The sequence below is a fragment of the Anomaloglossus baeobatrachus genome, chromosome 11, assembly GCF_048569485.1.
Source record: "Anomaloglossus baeobatrachus isolate aAnoBae1 chromosome 11, aAnoBae1.hap1, whole genome shotgun sequence".
NCBI lineage: Eukaryota > Metazoa > Chordata > Amphibia > Anura > Aromobatidae > Anomaloglossus > Anomaloglossus baeobatrachus.
Window position 1 is genome coordinate 2,722,759 of NC_134363.1, and position 14,795 is coordinate 2,737,553.

Sequence of the window (14,795 nt, forward strand, 5' to 3'; positions counted from 1 at the left end):
CAGAGAGAGTGAAGGGCCAACGAAACCCAAAGAGAGCAAGGGGACAGTCAAACCCAGAGACAGAGAGGAACGGCGAAACCAAGAGAGGGAGGGACGGTGAAGCAGGGAGATAGAGGCGGCAAAACTCAGAGAGAGAGGGGCCAGCAAAACCCAGAGAGAGAAGGGCTGGCGAAACCCAGAGAGAGGGGCTGGGAAACCCAGAGAGAGAGAGAGAGAGAGAAGGGCTGGCGAAACCCAGAGAGAGAGAGAGAAGGGCTGGCGAAACCCAGAGAGAGAGAGAGAAGGGCTGGCGAAACCCAGAGAGAGGGGCTGGGAAACCCAGAGAGAGGGGGGGGGCAGGCGAAACATAAAGAGAGGGGCCGCAAAATACAGAGAAATGGTGCAAGATCAAGAGAGTTGCTGTGCCGCCATGAGATCGGTGGGGCGCCCCAGTCCAGTGCACCCACATCCAGCATTATCCGTGCCGCCAGCCCTATCATAGTTAAGGCTGTAAAGTGGGTGAAAAGGTAATTTTTATTATAAAGCTATTGGGGGGTTTCTACAGTGGGGAGTAAATTAGTGACTGCTCTGCCCGCAGCCCCTGTCTGCTTGCACAATATTCCAGTGTAGTGTGAATCATGTGCAGCTCTGCGCTCTTCTGCTGCTCTTATGACTTGCACAGCCGCCATAATTTCTGTTGCTGCCTATGCAGAGCGCAGCAGCCAGTGGCGAACTTTTCTCATCTGCAGCGCTCTGCATAGGAGCTGGAGGCAGCGCCCGTGGTGACGGCAGCCCCGGGCCGATGACTCCTGGAGCAGGGGACGCTCTGAGCTGCGCCCCCTGCGGGCAGAGTGCAGTATATGCTCCTATACTGCGCATGCTCCTTGTGGTGTCTATAGAGGGGTCCTGTAGCCACCATCTTGGTCCTCCTGTGAAGCCCAGACTGTTTCACTATCACCATAGATTGTAAAACCCCGGGAAGGGGAAAGTCTCCGGGACAGCGGGGAAACGTCAGGAGCGAAAGGGAGAAGGAGGCGACTACGGGGGACTGAAGACGGGCAAGATGATTGTAACCGTCCCCCCCTCTATAGCCAGTGGTATCGTCGCTCTGGCAGCAGCTTCTATAGGAGTCTAGGGGAAACCAAGTGCGGAAACAGGGAGGTCCGTGCTGATCTGACAGGAACGAGGGAAACAGGAGGTGGGCATCCCCCGCCATTCCACAGTGGTACAGTCACTGCTGAGGGGCGGGACGAGCACTCAGGTCATGTGACGTCTGCGCGTCATGTGATCAGCTGGAGAGGAAAACAGAAGAGAAAGCAGCCGGCGAGAGACGGTGACAGAAAGAAGGGGACAAAAAGCACAGAGGTACAGAGACCCCAAATATACCCCAGAAACCCCCAAATATACAGCACAGAGGTACAGAGACCCCAAATATACCTCAGAAACCCCCAAATATACAACACAGAGGTACAGAGACCCCAAATATACCTCAGAGACCTCAAAATATACAGCACAGAGGTACAGAGACCCCAAATATACCTCAGAGACCTCAAAATATACAGCACAGAGGTACAGAGACCCCAAATATACCCCAGAAACCCCCACATATACAACATAGAGGTACAGAGACCCCAAATATACCCCAGAAACCCCCAAATATACAGCACAGAGGTACAGAGACCCCAAATATACCCCAGAAACCCCCAAATATACAACACAGAGGTACAGAGACCCCAAATATACCCCAGAAACCCCCAAATATACAGCACAGAGGTACAGAGACCCCAAATATACCCCAGAAACCCCCACATATACAGCACAGAGGTACAGAGACCCCAAATATACCCCAGAAACCCCCAAATATACAGCACAGAGGTACAGAGACCCCAAATATACCCCAGAAACCCCCAAATATACAGCACAGAGGTACAGAGACCCCAAATATACTCCAGAAACCCCCAAATATACAACACAGAGGTACAGAGACCCCAAATATACCCCAGAAACCCCCAAATATACAACACAGAGGTACAGAGACCCCAAATATACCTCAGAAACCCCCAAATATACAACACAGAGGTACAGAGACCCCAAATATACCCCAGAAACCCCCAAATATACAGCACAGAGGTACAGAGACCCCAAATATACCCCAGAAACCCCCAAATATACAACACAGAGGTACAGAGACCCCAAATATACCCCAGAAACCCCCAAATATACAACACAGAGGTACAGAGACCCCAAATATACCTCAGAGACCCCCAAATATACAGGACAGAGGTACAGAGACCCCAAATATACCCCGGAAACCCCCAAATATACAGCACAGAGGTACAGAGACCCCAAATATACCTCAGAAACCCCCAAATATACAGCACAGAGGTACAGAGACCCCAAATATACCTGAGACCCCCAAATATACAGGACAGAGGTACAGAGACCCCAAATATACCCCAGAAACCCCCACATATACAGCACAGAGGTACAGAGACCCCAAATATACCTCAGAACCCCCCAAATATACAACAGAGAGGTACAGAGACCCCAAATATACCCCAGAAACCCCCAAATATACAACACAGAGGTACAGAGACCCCAAATATACCTCAGAGACCTCAAAATATACAGCACAGAGGTACAGAGACCCCAAATATACCTCAGAGACCCCAAAATATACAGCACAAAGGTACAGAGACCCCCAATATACCTCAGAGACCCCAAAATATACAGCACAGAGGTACAGAGACCCCCAAATATACCCCAGAAACCCCCAAATATACAGCACAGAGGTACAGAGACCCCCAAATATACCTCAGAGACCCCCAAATATACAGGACAGAGGTACAGAGACCCCAAATATACCCCGGAAACCCCCAAATATACAGCACAGAGGTACAGAGACCCCAAATATACCTCAGAAACCCCCAAATATACAGCACAGAGGTACAGAGACCCCAAATATACCCCAGAAACCCCCAAATATACAACACAGAGGTACAGAGACCCCAAATATACCTCAGAGACCCCCAAATATACAGGACAGAGGTACAGAGACCCCAAATATACCTCAGAGACCCCCAAATATACAACACAGAGGTACAGAGACCCCAAATATACCCCAGAAACCCCCAAATATACAACACAGAGGTACAGAGACTCCAAAAATACCTCAGAGACCCCCAAATATACCCCAGAAACCCCCAAATATACAGGACAGAGGTACAGAGACTCCAAAAATACCTCAGAGACCCCCAAATATACAGGACAGAGGTACAGAGACCCCAAATATACCCCAGAAACCCCCAAATATACAACACAGAGGTACAGAGACTCCAAAAATACCTCAGAGACCCCAAATATACCCCAGAAACCCCCAAATATACAGGACAGAGGTACAGAGACTCCAAAAATACCTCAGAGACCCCCAAATATACAGGACAGAGGTACAGGACCCCAAATATACCCCAGAGACCCCAAATATACAGCACAGAGGTACAGAGACCCCAAATATACCCCACAGACCCCCCCCCCAAATATGCAGGGGTCCACAGAGGAGTGATATTGGGGGCTGCACAAGAGCGGTATCAGGGTTCACACAGGAGAGGTATTGGGGGGGCAACAGAGGTGAGGTATTGGGGGCTACAGAAGAGAGGGATTGGGGGGCCACAGAGGAGAGGTATTGGGGGGCCACAGAGGAGAGGGATTGGGGGCCACAGAGGAGAGGTATTGGGGGGGCCACAGAGGAGAGGTATTGGGGGGCCACAGAGGAGAGGTATTGGGGGGCCACAGAGGGGAGGGATTGGGGGCCACAGAGGAGAGGTATTGGGGGGCTACAGAGGAGAGGTATTGGGGGGCCACAGAGGAGAGGTATTGGGGGGCCACAGAGGAGAGGTATTGGGGGCTACAGAGGAGAGGTATTGGGGGGCTACAGAGGAGAGGTATTGGGGGGCCACAGAGGAGAGGTATTGGGGGCCACAGAGGAGAGGTATTGGGGGGCCACAGAGGAGAGGTATTGGGGGGCTACAGAGGAGAGGTATTGGGGGTGCTACAGAGGAGTGGGATTGGGGGGCCACAGAGGAGAGGTATCGGGGGTCACACAGTAGCGGTATCGGGGGCTACAGTGGAGAGGTAGTTTTGGGCCACACAGGAGAGGTATTGGGGGCCACACCTGAGCACATATAGGTGATTGCTGGGGGTAAAGGTCGTGTACGGGGTTGGGGGGTCACTCGGCTGTTTTTGTTTTTCATCCTCCTATATATATACGGGGGGCCGCCATCGCTGGAGCAGCTTTCTCCTTTTCTTTCCTTTCTAGGAGTTGACGTGACGGTGAGACCCTGATGGACGCGCTCCGCGGACCCCCGGAATGTGGCGCAGATAGCGGGGGCGACCGTCCTGATATATCACCTGTGGTTAGGTGCAGACGTCTCCTCCAGTCACATCTAAAGCTGCATCTATAATCTGCTCCCACGTCTGAGTGGGGGGCGACACGGAGACCGTTCCATTGATACTCACTATAAAGCAGTCACATCCAGAGCTGCGCTCAGAATTCTGCTTTCTGCAGGGAGCCGCAGCCTGGGAGGAATCGGCAGGATTGTGCTTGCAGCTCTGGGTGTGACCTGAGCACCTCTATATGCAGCGATTGCTGATTTCTGAGGATTGTCCCCCCTCTCTCTTTCAGGGGTGCAGCATGTGGGCGCTGGGGACACCGATTTCACCCCAGAACTTTTCGGACTGTGTAAATGGCACGAGGTGGGTGTGGAGCGCCTTCAACGAGTGCGCGGCGGACGGGCGGGACTTCGCCAGCATCTTCCTGGGCCTCTTCTCCATCTTGTGCTTCGTAGCTGCTTCCTTCCCGTGAGTATATATATATACACTGATTAGTCAGGACCCCCCCCATCTTCCTTCCCGTGAGTATATATATATATATACACTGATTAGTCAGGACGCCCCCATCTTCCTTCCCGTGAGTATATATATATACACTGATTAGTCAGGACGCCCCCATCTTCCTTCCCGTGAGTATATATATATATACACTGATTAGTCAGGACGCTCCCATCTTCCTTCCCGTGAGTATATATATATACACTGATTAGTCAGGACGCCCCCCATCTTCCTTCCCGTGAGTATATATATATACACTGATTAGTCAGGACGCCCCCATCTTCCTTCCCGTGAGTATATATATATATACACTGATTAGTCAGGACGCTCCCATCTTCCTTCCCGTGAGTATATATATATACACTGATTAGTCAGGACGCCCCCATCTTCCTTCCCGTGAGTATATATATATACACTGATTAGTCAGGACGCCCCCATCTTCCTTCCCGTGAGTATATATATATACACTGATTAGTCAGGACGCTCCCATCTTCCTTCCCGTGAGTATATATATATACACTGATTAGTCAGGACGCCCCCCATCTTCCTTCCCGTGAGTATATATATACACTGATTAGTCAGGACCCCCCCCATCTTCCTTCCCGTGAGTATATATATATACACTGATTAGTCAGGACGCCCCCCATCTTCCTTCCCGTGAGTATATATATATACACTGATTAGTCAGGACGCCCCCCATCTTCCTTCCCGTGAGTATATATATATACATTGATTAGTCAGGACCCCCCCCATCTTCCTTCCTGTGAGTATATATATATATACACTGATTAGTCAGGACCCCCCCCATCTTCCTTCCCGTGAGTGTATATATATATACACTGATTAGTCAGGACGCCCCCCATCTTCCTTCCCGTGAGTATATATATATACACTGATTAGTCAGGACGCCCCCCATCTTCCTTCCCGTGAGTATATATATATACACTGATTAGTGAGGACCCCCCCCATCTTCCTTCCTGTGAGTATATATATATATACACTGATTAGTCAGGACCCCCCCCATCTTCCTTCCCGTGAGTATATATATATACACTGATTAGTCAGGACGCCCCCCATCTTCCTTCCCGTGAGTATATATATATACACTGATTAGTCAGGACGCCCCCATCTTCCTTCCCGTGAGTATATATATATATATATATATATATATATATATATATATATATATACAGTTAGGTCCAGAAATATTTGGACAGTGACACAAGTTTTGTTATTTTAGCTGTTTACAAAAACATGTTCAGAAATACAATTCTATATATAATATGGGCTGAAAGTGCACACTCCCAGCTGCAATATGAGAGTTTTCACATCCAAATCGGAGAAAGGGTTTAGGAATCATAGCTCTGTAATGCATAGCCTCCTCTTTTTCAAGGGACCAAAAGTAATTGGACAAGGGACTCTAAGGGCTGCAATTAACTCTGAAGGCGTCTCCCTCGTTAACCTGTAATCAATGAAGTAGTTGAAAGGTCTGGGGTTGATTACAGGTGTGTGGTTTTGCATTTGGAAGCTGTTGCTGTGACCAGACAACATGCGGTCTAAGGAACTCTCAATTGAGGTGAAGCAGAACAGCCTGAGGCTGAAAAAAAAGAAAAAATCCATCAGAGAGACAGCAGACATGCTTGGAGTAGCAAAATCAACAGTCGGGTACATTCTGAGAAAAAAGGAATTGACTGGTGAGCTTGGGAACTCAAAAAGGCCTGGGCGTCCACGGATGACAACAGTGGTGGATGATCGCCGCATACTTTCTCTGGTGAAGAAGAACCCGTTCACAACATCAACTGAAGTCCAGAACACTCTCAGTGAAGTAGGTGTATCTGTCTCTAAGTCACCAGTAAAGAGAAGACTCCATGAAAGTAAATACAAAGGGTTCACATCTAGATGCAAACCATTCATCAATTCCAAAAATAGACAGGCCAGAGTTACATTTGCTGAAAAACACCTCATGAAGCCAGCTCAGTTCTGGAAAAGTATTCTATGGACAGATGAGACCAAGATCAACCTGTACCAGAATGATGGGAAGAAAAAAGTGTGGAGAAGAAAGGGAACGGCACATGATCCAAGGCACACCACATCCTCTGTAAAACATGGTGGAGGCAACGTGATGGCATGGGCATGCATGGCTTTCAATGGCACTGGGTCACTTGTGTTTATTGATGACATAACAGCAGACAAGAGTAGCCGGATGAATTCTGAAGTGTACCGGGATATACTTTCAGCCCAGATTCAGCCAAATGCCGCAAAGTTGATCGGATAGCGCTTCATAGTACAGATGGACAATGACCCCAAGCATACAGCCAAAGCTACCCAGGAGTTCATGAGTGCAAAAAAGTGGAACATTCTGCAATGGCCAAGTCAATCACCAGATCTTAACCCAATTGAGCATGCATTTCACTTGCTCAAATCCAGACTTAAGATGGAAAGACAAACAAACAAGCAAGACCTGAAGGCTGCGGCTGTAAAGGCCTGGCAAAGCATTAAGAAGGAGGAAACCCAGCGTTTGGTGATGTCCATGGGTTCCAGACTTAAGGCAGTGATTGCCTCCAAAGGATTCGCAACAAAATATTGAAAATAAAAATATTTTGTTTGGGTTTGGTTTATTTGTCCAATTACTTTTGACCTCCTAAAATGTGGAGTGTTTGTAAAGAAATGTGACAATTCCTACAATTTCTATCAGATATTTTTGTTCAAACCTTCAAATTAAACGTTACAATCTGCACTTGAATTCTGTTGTAGAGGTTTCATTTCAAATCCAATGTGGTGGCATGCAGAGCCCAACTCGCCAAAATTGTGTCACTGGCCAAAGATTTCTGGACCTAACTGTATGTGACTGATTAGTCAGGACGCCCCCATCTTCCTTCCCGTGAGTATATATATATATACTGATTAGTCAGGACGCCCCCCTTCCCCGCCCCCGTGTCAGGATGTGGGGTTTGTGCTAAGGACGCGGATGACTCAAGTGCTGACATGAAGCTTCTCCGACCACAGCCGTCTCGTGCCGCTGACCCAGCAATGCCCCGCACCGTAATATCCTGCCTGCAGCAGATGCTCATCCAGTGCCTCCTGGTTCATGGACAGTGTAATAGTGTTACAGCTTGCACTGCTGCACATTCAGGGTCTCTGGAAAGCTGTGTGACCCGCCCACTCCCCCGTACCGCGCAGTAATGGCCGCCGTTCGCGGTAGTTGCTCAGCGTCTCCTCTCTTCTCAGACAATATGTGCAGTCCTGTAGGACGGGGAACATGGACCAGGCGCTGTCCATCTGGTTCCTGCTGGGGTGGCTGGCCGGAGACTCCTGTAACTTTGTGGGGGCTTTCCTGTCCCACCAGCTGCCCCTCCAGGTGAGTGTCCCTTCCCCCGGACCCCCGTGTGTGACCCTGTGAGCCCCCCGGCGTCACCTCTTCTCTCCTCCGCAGACATACACGGCGGTGTACTACGTGCTGGCCGACCTCTTCATGCTGTCACTGTACATCTACTACAAGGTCCGGAACCGGGGGCCAAGCGGTGAGTGGGTCACACATTAGTCAGAGGGTGTCTCTCGGACCCCCAACTAATTACTAAGCTCCGCCCCTGCGGCCCCCAATTATACCGTCCGCTCTCCTTCACAGCGTCGCTCAGGATAAACGCATTCTGCGGACTCGCACTGTTCGGTTCTGCCGCTTTGCTGCCTCTGATGGGAAGTTCTGGTCCGGCTGCAGCAGACGACTCCACCATCGGGAGCGCCAGACGCCTGCTGTCCACCGGCAGCTCCGGAGAAGAGGTGAGCGCCAGACGCCTGCTGTCCACCGGCAGCTCCGGAGAAGAGGTGAGTGCCTGGCGCCTGCTGTCCACCGGCAGCTCCGGAGAAGAGGTGAGTGCCAGACGCCTGCTGACCACCGGCAGCTCCGGAGAAGAGGTGAGCGCCAGACGCCTGCTGACCACCGGCAGCTCCGGAGAAGAGGTGAGTGCCAGACGCCTGCTGTCCACCGGCAGCTCCGGAGAAGAGGTGAGTGCCAGACGCCTGCTGTCCACCGGCAGCTCCGGAGAAGAGGTGAGTGCCAGACGCCTGCTGACCACCGGCAGCTCCGGAGAAGAGGTGAGCACCAGACGCCTGCTGACCACCGGCAGCTCCGGAGAAGAGGTGAGCTCCAGACGCCTGCTGTCCACCGGCAGCTCCGGAGAAGAGGTGAGCGCCAGACGCCTGCTGACCACCGGCAGCTCCGGAGAAGAGGTGAGCGCCAGACGCCTGCTGTCCACCGGCAGCTCCGGAGAAGAGGTGAGTGCAGACGCCTGCTGTCCACCGGCAGCTCCGGAGAAGAGGTGAGCGCCAGGCGCCTGCTGTCCACCGGCAGCTCCGGAGAAGAGGTGAGCGCCAGGCGCCTGCTGTCCACCGGCAGCTCCGGAGAAGAGGTGAGCGCCAGACGCCTGCTGACCACCGGCAGCTCCGGAGAAGAGGTGAGTGCAGACGCCTGCTGTCCACCGGCAGCTCCGGAGAACAGGTGAGCGCCAGACGCCTGCTGTCCACCGGCAGCTCCGGAGAAGAGGTGAGTGCCAGACGCCTGCTGTCCACCGGCAGCTCCGGAGAAGAGGTGAGCGCCAGACGCCTGCTGTCCACCGGCAGCTCCGGAGAAGAGGTGAGTGCAGACGCCTGCTGTCCACAGGCAGCTCCGGAGAACAGGTGAGCGCCAGACGCCTGCTGTCCACCGGCAGCTCCGGAGAAGAGGTGAGTGCAGACGCCTGCTGTCCACCGGCAGCTCCGGAGAAGAGGTGAGCGCCAGACGCCTGCTGTCCACAGGCAGCTCCGGAGAAGAGGTGAGTGCCAGACGCCTGCTGACCACCGGCAGCTCCGGAGAAGAGGTGAGTGCCTGGCGCCTGCTGTCCACCGGCAGCTCCGGAGAAGAGGTGAGTGCAGACGCCTGCTGTCCACCGGCAGCTCCGGAGAAGAGGTGAGTGCCTGGCGCCTGCTGTCCACCGGCAGCTCCGGAGAAGAGGTGAGCGCCAGACGCCTGCTGTCCACAGGCAGCTCCGGAGAAGAGGTGAGCGCCAGGCGCCTGCTGTCCACAGGCAGCTCCGGAGAACAGGTGAGCGCCAGACGCTCCATTTTAAGGGACGGCGACACTATAAATAATTGTGCACAATTCTGCACTTATGATTGCTTCTCATACTGGTCTCTGCTTGCTGTCAGTGAATGAGAACACTTTTTTGCTCCTCGTTTACGGATCTGGGTTTGGTTGGAGGCGCAGCGCTGACCCGTTTGGACCTCTGCGCAGTTTCAGTCTGCGTTGCTTTTGTGTATTTCAGCCGTTCAGCACCCAGGAGATCATCGGCTGCGTGATCGGATCCGTCTCCTCCATGTTCTACCTCTGCTCCCGGATCCCGCAGATCGTCACTAATGTGAGCGCAGCCCCCGGGGCTCGCACCGCACCTGAACTTCTGTTTGTTTTTGTACTATTTAATATTCTTAACCCTTTAAGATCTCTGCTTGCTGTCAGGTGATGGGGGCTTTCTTGTTTGCACCCAGTGATCCCCCAAACCTTCTCATGTGATACTCCCTGCCCCCGAGCGGATACAATATTCCTGCGCTGATACATTGTAACGATCAGGACAGGACTGAGATTTGTGCTGAAGGGGTTTATCCGCAGAGAAGCTGATACATTGTAACAAACCCTCAGCTGCACAAAAACACAGGGTCAGGATTGATTCTAAGTCTCTAAATTAAAAGAAGGATGTTTATATTCACTGACAGCAAACAGAGCTCTTAGAAGAAATGAAACTAAGTAAATTAGGAGGTTACAGAGCTTCTTATGAGGCGGGAGGAAGCGTTACCCTCGTCTTTTTGGGGTTTGCAGTTCCGGAGACGATCGACTGCAGGGCTGGCGCTGTCCCTCTTCTGTATGGTGATTGTGGGCAACCTGACGTACGGCCTCAGCATCCTCCTGAAGAACCCGGACCACGGGCAGACCGAGGCCAACTACATCGTGCACCACGTGTCGTGGCTGATCGGGAGCTTGGGCGTCATGTGCATGGACATCATTGTATCCTTTGCTGGCTGTAGGGTACAATTCACCGGCGGGCACGTCCCAGAGGTCAGGGCACAGCTCACCGGCGGGCACGTCCCCGAGATCAGGGCACAGCTCACCGGCGGGCACGTCCCCGAGGTCAGGGCACAGCTCACCGGCGGGCACGTCCCCGAGGTCAGGGCACAGCTCACCGGCGGGCACGTCCCAGAGGTCAGGGCACAGCTCACCGGCGGGCACGTCCCCGAGGTCAGGGCACAGCTCACCGGCGAGCACGTCCCCGAGGTCAGGGCACAGCTCACCGGCGGGCACGTCCCCGAGGTCAGGGCACAGCTCACCAGCGGGCACGTCCCCGAGGTCAGGGCACAGCTCACCGGCGGGCACGTCCCCGAGGTCAGGGCACAGCTTACCGGCGGGCACGTCCCCGAGGTCAGGGCACGTCTCCGAGATCAGGGCACAGCTCACCAGCGGGCACGTCCCCCAGGTCAGGGCACAGATCACCGGTGGTCACGTCTCCGAGGTCAGGGTGCAGCTCACCGGTGGGCACGTCCCTGAGGTCAGGGCACAGCTCACCGGCGGGCACGTCCCCGAGGTCAGGGCACAGCTCACCGGCGGGCACGTCCCAGAGATCAAGGCACAGCTCACCGGCGGGCACGTCCCCGAGGTCAGGGCACAGCTCACTGGCAGGCACGTCCCCGAGGTCAGGGCACAGCTCACCAGAGGGCACGCCCCTGAGGTTAGGGTAGAACTCGTTGGTGGAAACGTCCCCTAAGGTCAGGGCAGAATTCAGTGGTGAGCATTTCTCAGATATCTTGTGTGATTATACATCACATACTCGGCTCAGCTATATTCCCTTCCACACTAATGCAGGCTTTTGCTGATGGTTTAGTCTGGGAACCTCACAGCTATTTCTTCATATCGGGCAGGGGCCCATTTTGGGCTCCTGCAGCTTCAGTCGTCCTCTCTTTATCCCCTATAGAGCCCATTCTAAAAACTTGTACTACTTGCAGCTCCCTGTTGCTACCACCAGAGGGCGATCTGTAAGACTCCAATTGACCTCTATATGTGGAGCCTACAGTGCACCCTCTGGTGGCAATGACAGGAACTGTTCTATAATGCAGAACACTATATATACCGTATTTTTTCCAATAATTTCTTGACTCCTGAGCAGATAATTACCCAATTCTTTGTGTTTGGAGAGAAAAACTCCAGCGGCTCCACAGCACGAGAACGAGAACCGCTGCTGCCGTCAGACAACCGCAGCCCCTCCGCCTGACGACCGCGCCTTCTCCCAGCTTACAGCCCCTCGTCTTCCTCCAAGACCCCACTTTTTTATTTAATAGACATTTTAAAATTGTTTAACCCTTTCACTGTCATGTGCACCGGCGCCTCCAGTGCAGCCTATTGGGAATTTTTTTATTTTTTTAACTTTATTATGGACCATTTGTTAAATTTAGTAATGAATATATATTTTTTTTATAATTTGAACGTGACCTCTGAGGTCACAGAAGGGAATATTGGATTATAATGGGATTATACAGGGTGCGGAGGCAATGGCGGCTCCACAGCCGACCTCCCGGGATCATACAGAAGGGAAGATGTCCGATTCCTGGACCTCCGAAGCTGCTGCTGCTCCGCACACGGACAACGGTGCAATGAAACGGATATCATTTTATTTAAAACAAAAACAAAAAAATATAAATTTTTGTAATTCAAATATAGAAAGAGAATTAAAAAAAAATTTTTAATTTCAATTTTTAAATTTATATTATAAAATTGAAATAAACACACTGTGTATATATTATATATACACACCGTATATTTTTTATTTCAATTTTATTATATAAATATAAAAATTTAAATAAAATTATAATTTTTTTAATTCTCTCTCATATTATATTAGAGTTAAAAAAAATTATACCTTTTTGTATTTCAATTTTTTTAAATTATTTATAAGTATATATATATATATATATATATATATATATATATTTTAGAGAATTAAAAAAAATTACTTTTGTATTTCGATTTTTTAAATATATATATATATATATATATATATATATATATATATTTAAAAAATCGAAATACAAAAGTAATTTTTTTTAATTCTCTAAAATATATATATATATACATATTATATATATGTAATACATATATTGTATATGTATTATATATACACAATGTGTATATATATATTATATATATACACACACACACACAATATATACATATTGTATATATATAATACAAAAAAGTAATTTTTTTTAATTCTCTAAAACATACACACATATATACAAGTAAAATATATCTTTGTACCGTGTTAGCCAGTAGAGATAAAAAAATTGTTTAAAAGAACAGAGAGTCCTCAGTGGTTGATACCTTTTAATGGCTAACTGAAAAGATGGTAATAATTGCAAGCTTTCGAGACTACTCAGGTCTCTTATGTTATACCATGCCTGATGAAGAGACCTGAGTAGTCTCGAAAGCTTGCAATTATTACCATCTTTTCAGTTAGCCATTAAAAGGTATCAACCACTGAGGACACATATATACATATATATATATATATATATATAAAATAAAAAATTGAAACAATTTTTTTTTTATTCAATTTTTATATATAAAATTGAAATTCCTTTAATCCAGCACTCTGCAACGGACAAATATTCCGGAGCAGAGAACCAGTGGATCCTCCACCAAGGTCCAATCTGGCACTTAGCAAGTCTCAGTGATGCAGAATTAACCCCTTATGTCACATTGCCATAGCTCTGTGGTTAAAGGTGGGGGGCTCACACTCATCACCCCCCTTACACCGGGGCTTTCATGGCAGCCAGAGACCTAATGATGGCACTTATATCCACCTTCTTTATTAGGCCTGATGCAATATACAGGGGTGGTCAGCGGACCGGGAGGTCAAACCTCGACTGGGACCAAAAAAATATTAAATTTATTTATTTAAAAAAACAAAAAAATATGAAGTGATGAATAAATGGAATGAGGAGAATAAAGGAAACAAATGACAATTCCGAAAAATTTAATTTTTTGTTTTTTCCATATTGGAATAAAAGTGATAAAACTATATGTCTGAAGTCATGTGTTTGTGGGGGAGGGGTATATATATATATATATATATATATATATATATATATATATATATATATATATATATATATATATATATATATATATATATATATATATATATATGTATACAGACCTTGTGGGGTTCACATTTATGTATTAGGCAGGATAAGCCAGAGCCAAAAGTGTTGGGAGGAGGTTTTCACAATGGCCACCAGGGGGCAGAGTCTCCTGCAATTCTGACAGCTGCGCTCATATTCCAGACTATGGGGACGCCGGTTGTCTGAACTGGAGACCCCAAAAACAAAGGCAGCGCAATGTTCCCCCCATTAGATTTGTGCATGATTAGAGTGACTGGCTTGTCCCCTCCACAATTGTCGCCCTAATCTGTGGCTTTCTGCAGATCGTGAACGCCGCTCCGGAGGAGGCGCTTTCTGCAGATTGTGAACGACGCTCCGGAGGAGGAGCTTTCTGCAGATTGTGAACGACGCTCAAGAGGAGGAGCTTTCTGCAGATTGTGAACGACGCTCCGGAGGAGGAGCTTTCTGCAGGTTATGAATACAGCTCTGGAGGAGGCGCTTTCTGCAGGTTATGAATACAGCTCCGGAGGAGGCGCTTTCTGCAGATCATGAACAACGCTCTGGAGGAGGCGCTTTCTGCAGATTGTGAATGCCGCTCTGGAGGAGGCGCTTTCTGCAGATCATGAACGACGCTCTGGAGGAGGCGCTTTCTGCAGATCATGAACGACGCTCTGGAGGAGGCGCTTTCTGCAGATTATGAACGACGCTCTGGAGGAGGCGCTTTCTGCAGATTATGAACGACGCTCTGGAGG

The 14,795-nt window shown here is 49.6% G+C and overlaps 1 protein-coding gene across 2 annotated transcripts; it reads left to right on the forward strand.

The window, feature by feature from the left end:
• Positions 1 to 348: 348 nt before the first annotated feature.
• SLC66A1 (solute carrier family 66 member 1) lies at positions 349 to 12,669 on the forward strand. 2 transcript variants are annotated; one of them, XM_075328926.1, is made up of 8 exons: positions 349 to 506; positions 4,661 to 4,836; positions 8,095 to 8,224; positions 8,300 to 8,387; positions 8,492 to 8,643; positions 10,164 to 10,256; positions 10,712 to 10,897; positions 12,051 to 12,669. In XM_075328926.1, the coding sequence occupies exons 2-8, from the start codon at positions 4,670 to 4,672 to the stop codon at positions 12,153 to 12,155; spliced, it is 921 nt and encodes a 306-aa protein (XP_075185041.1). In that variant the 5' UTR covers positions 349 to 506; positions 4,661 to 4,669; the 3' UTR covers positions 12,156 to 12,669. The 2 variants fall into 2 exon arrangements, with proteins under 2 accessions (XP_075185041.1, XP_075185040.1); XM_075328925.1 differs by lacking the exon at positions 349 to 506 and adding an exon at positions 1,265 to 1,344.
• The last annotated feature ends 2,126 nt before the right edge of the window (positions 12,670 to 14,795 follow it).

Coding starts and splice junctions, on each gene's coding strand:
- SLC66A1 (XM_075328926.1), top strand. CDS start 4,670: ATGTGGGCGCTGGGGACACCGATTTCACCCCAGAACTTTTCGGACTGT. Junction 8,388..8,491: donor CCGGAACCGGGGGCCAAGCG/GTGAGTGGGTCA, acceptor TCTCCTTCACAG/CGTCGCTCAGGATAAACGCA. Junction 10,898..12,050: donor TCATGTGCATGGACATCATT/GTATCCTTTGCT, acceptor ACTCCTGAGCAG/ATAATTACCCAATTCTTTGT.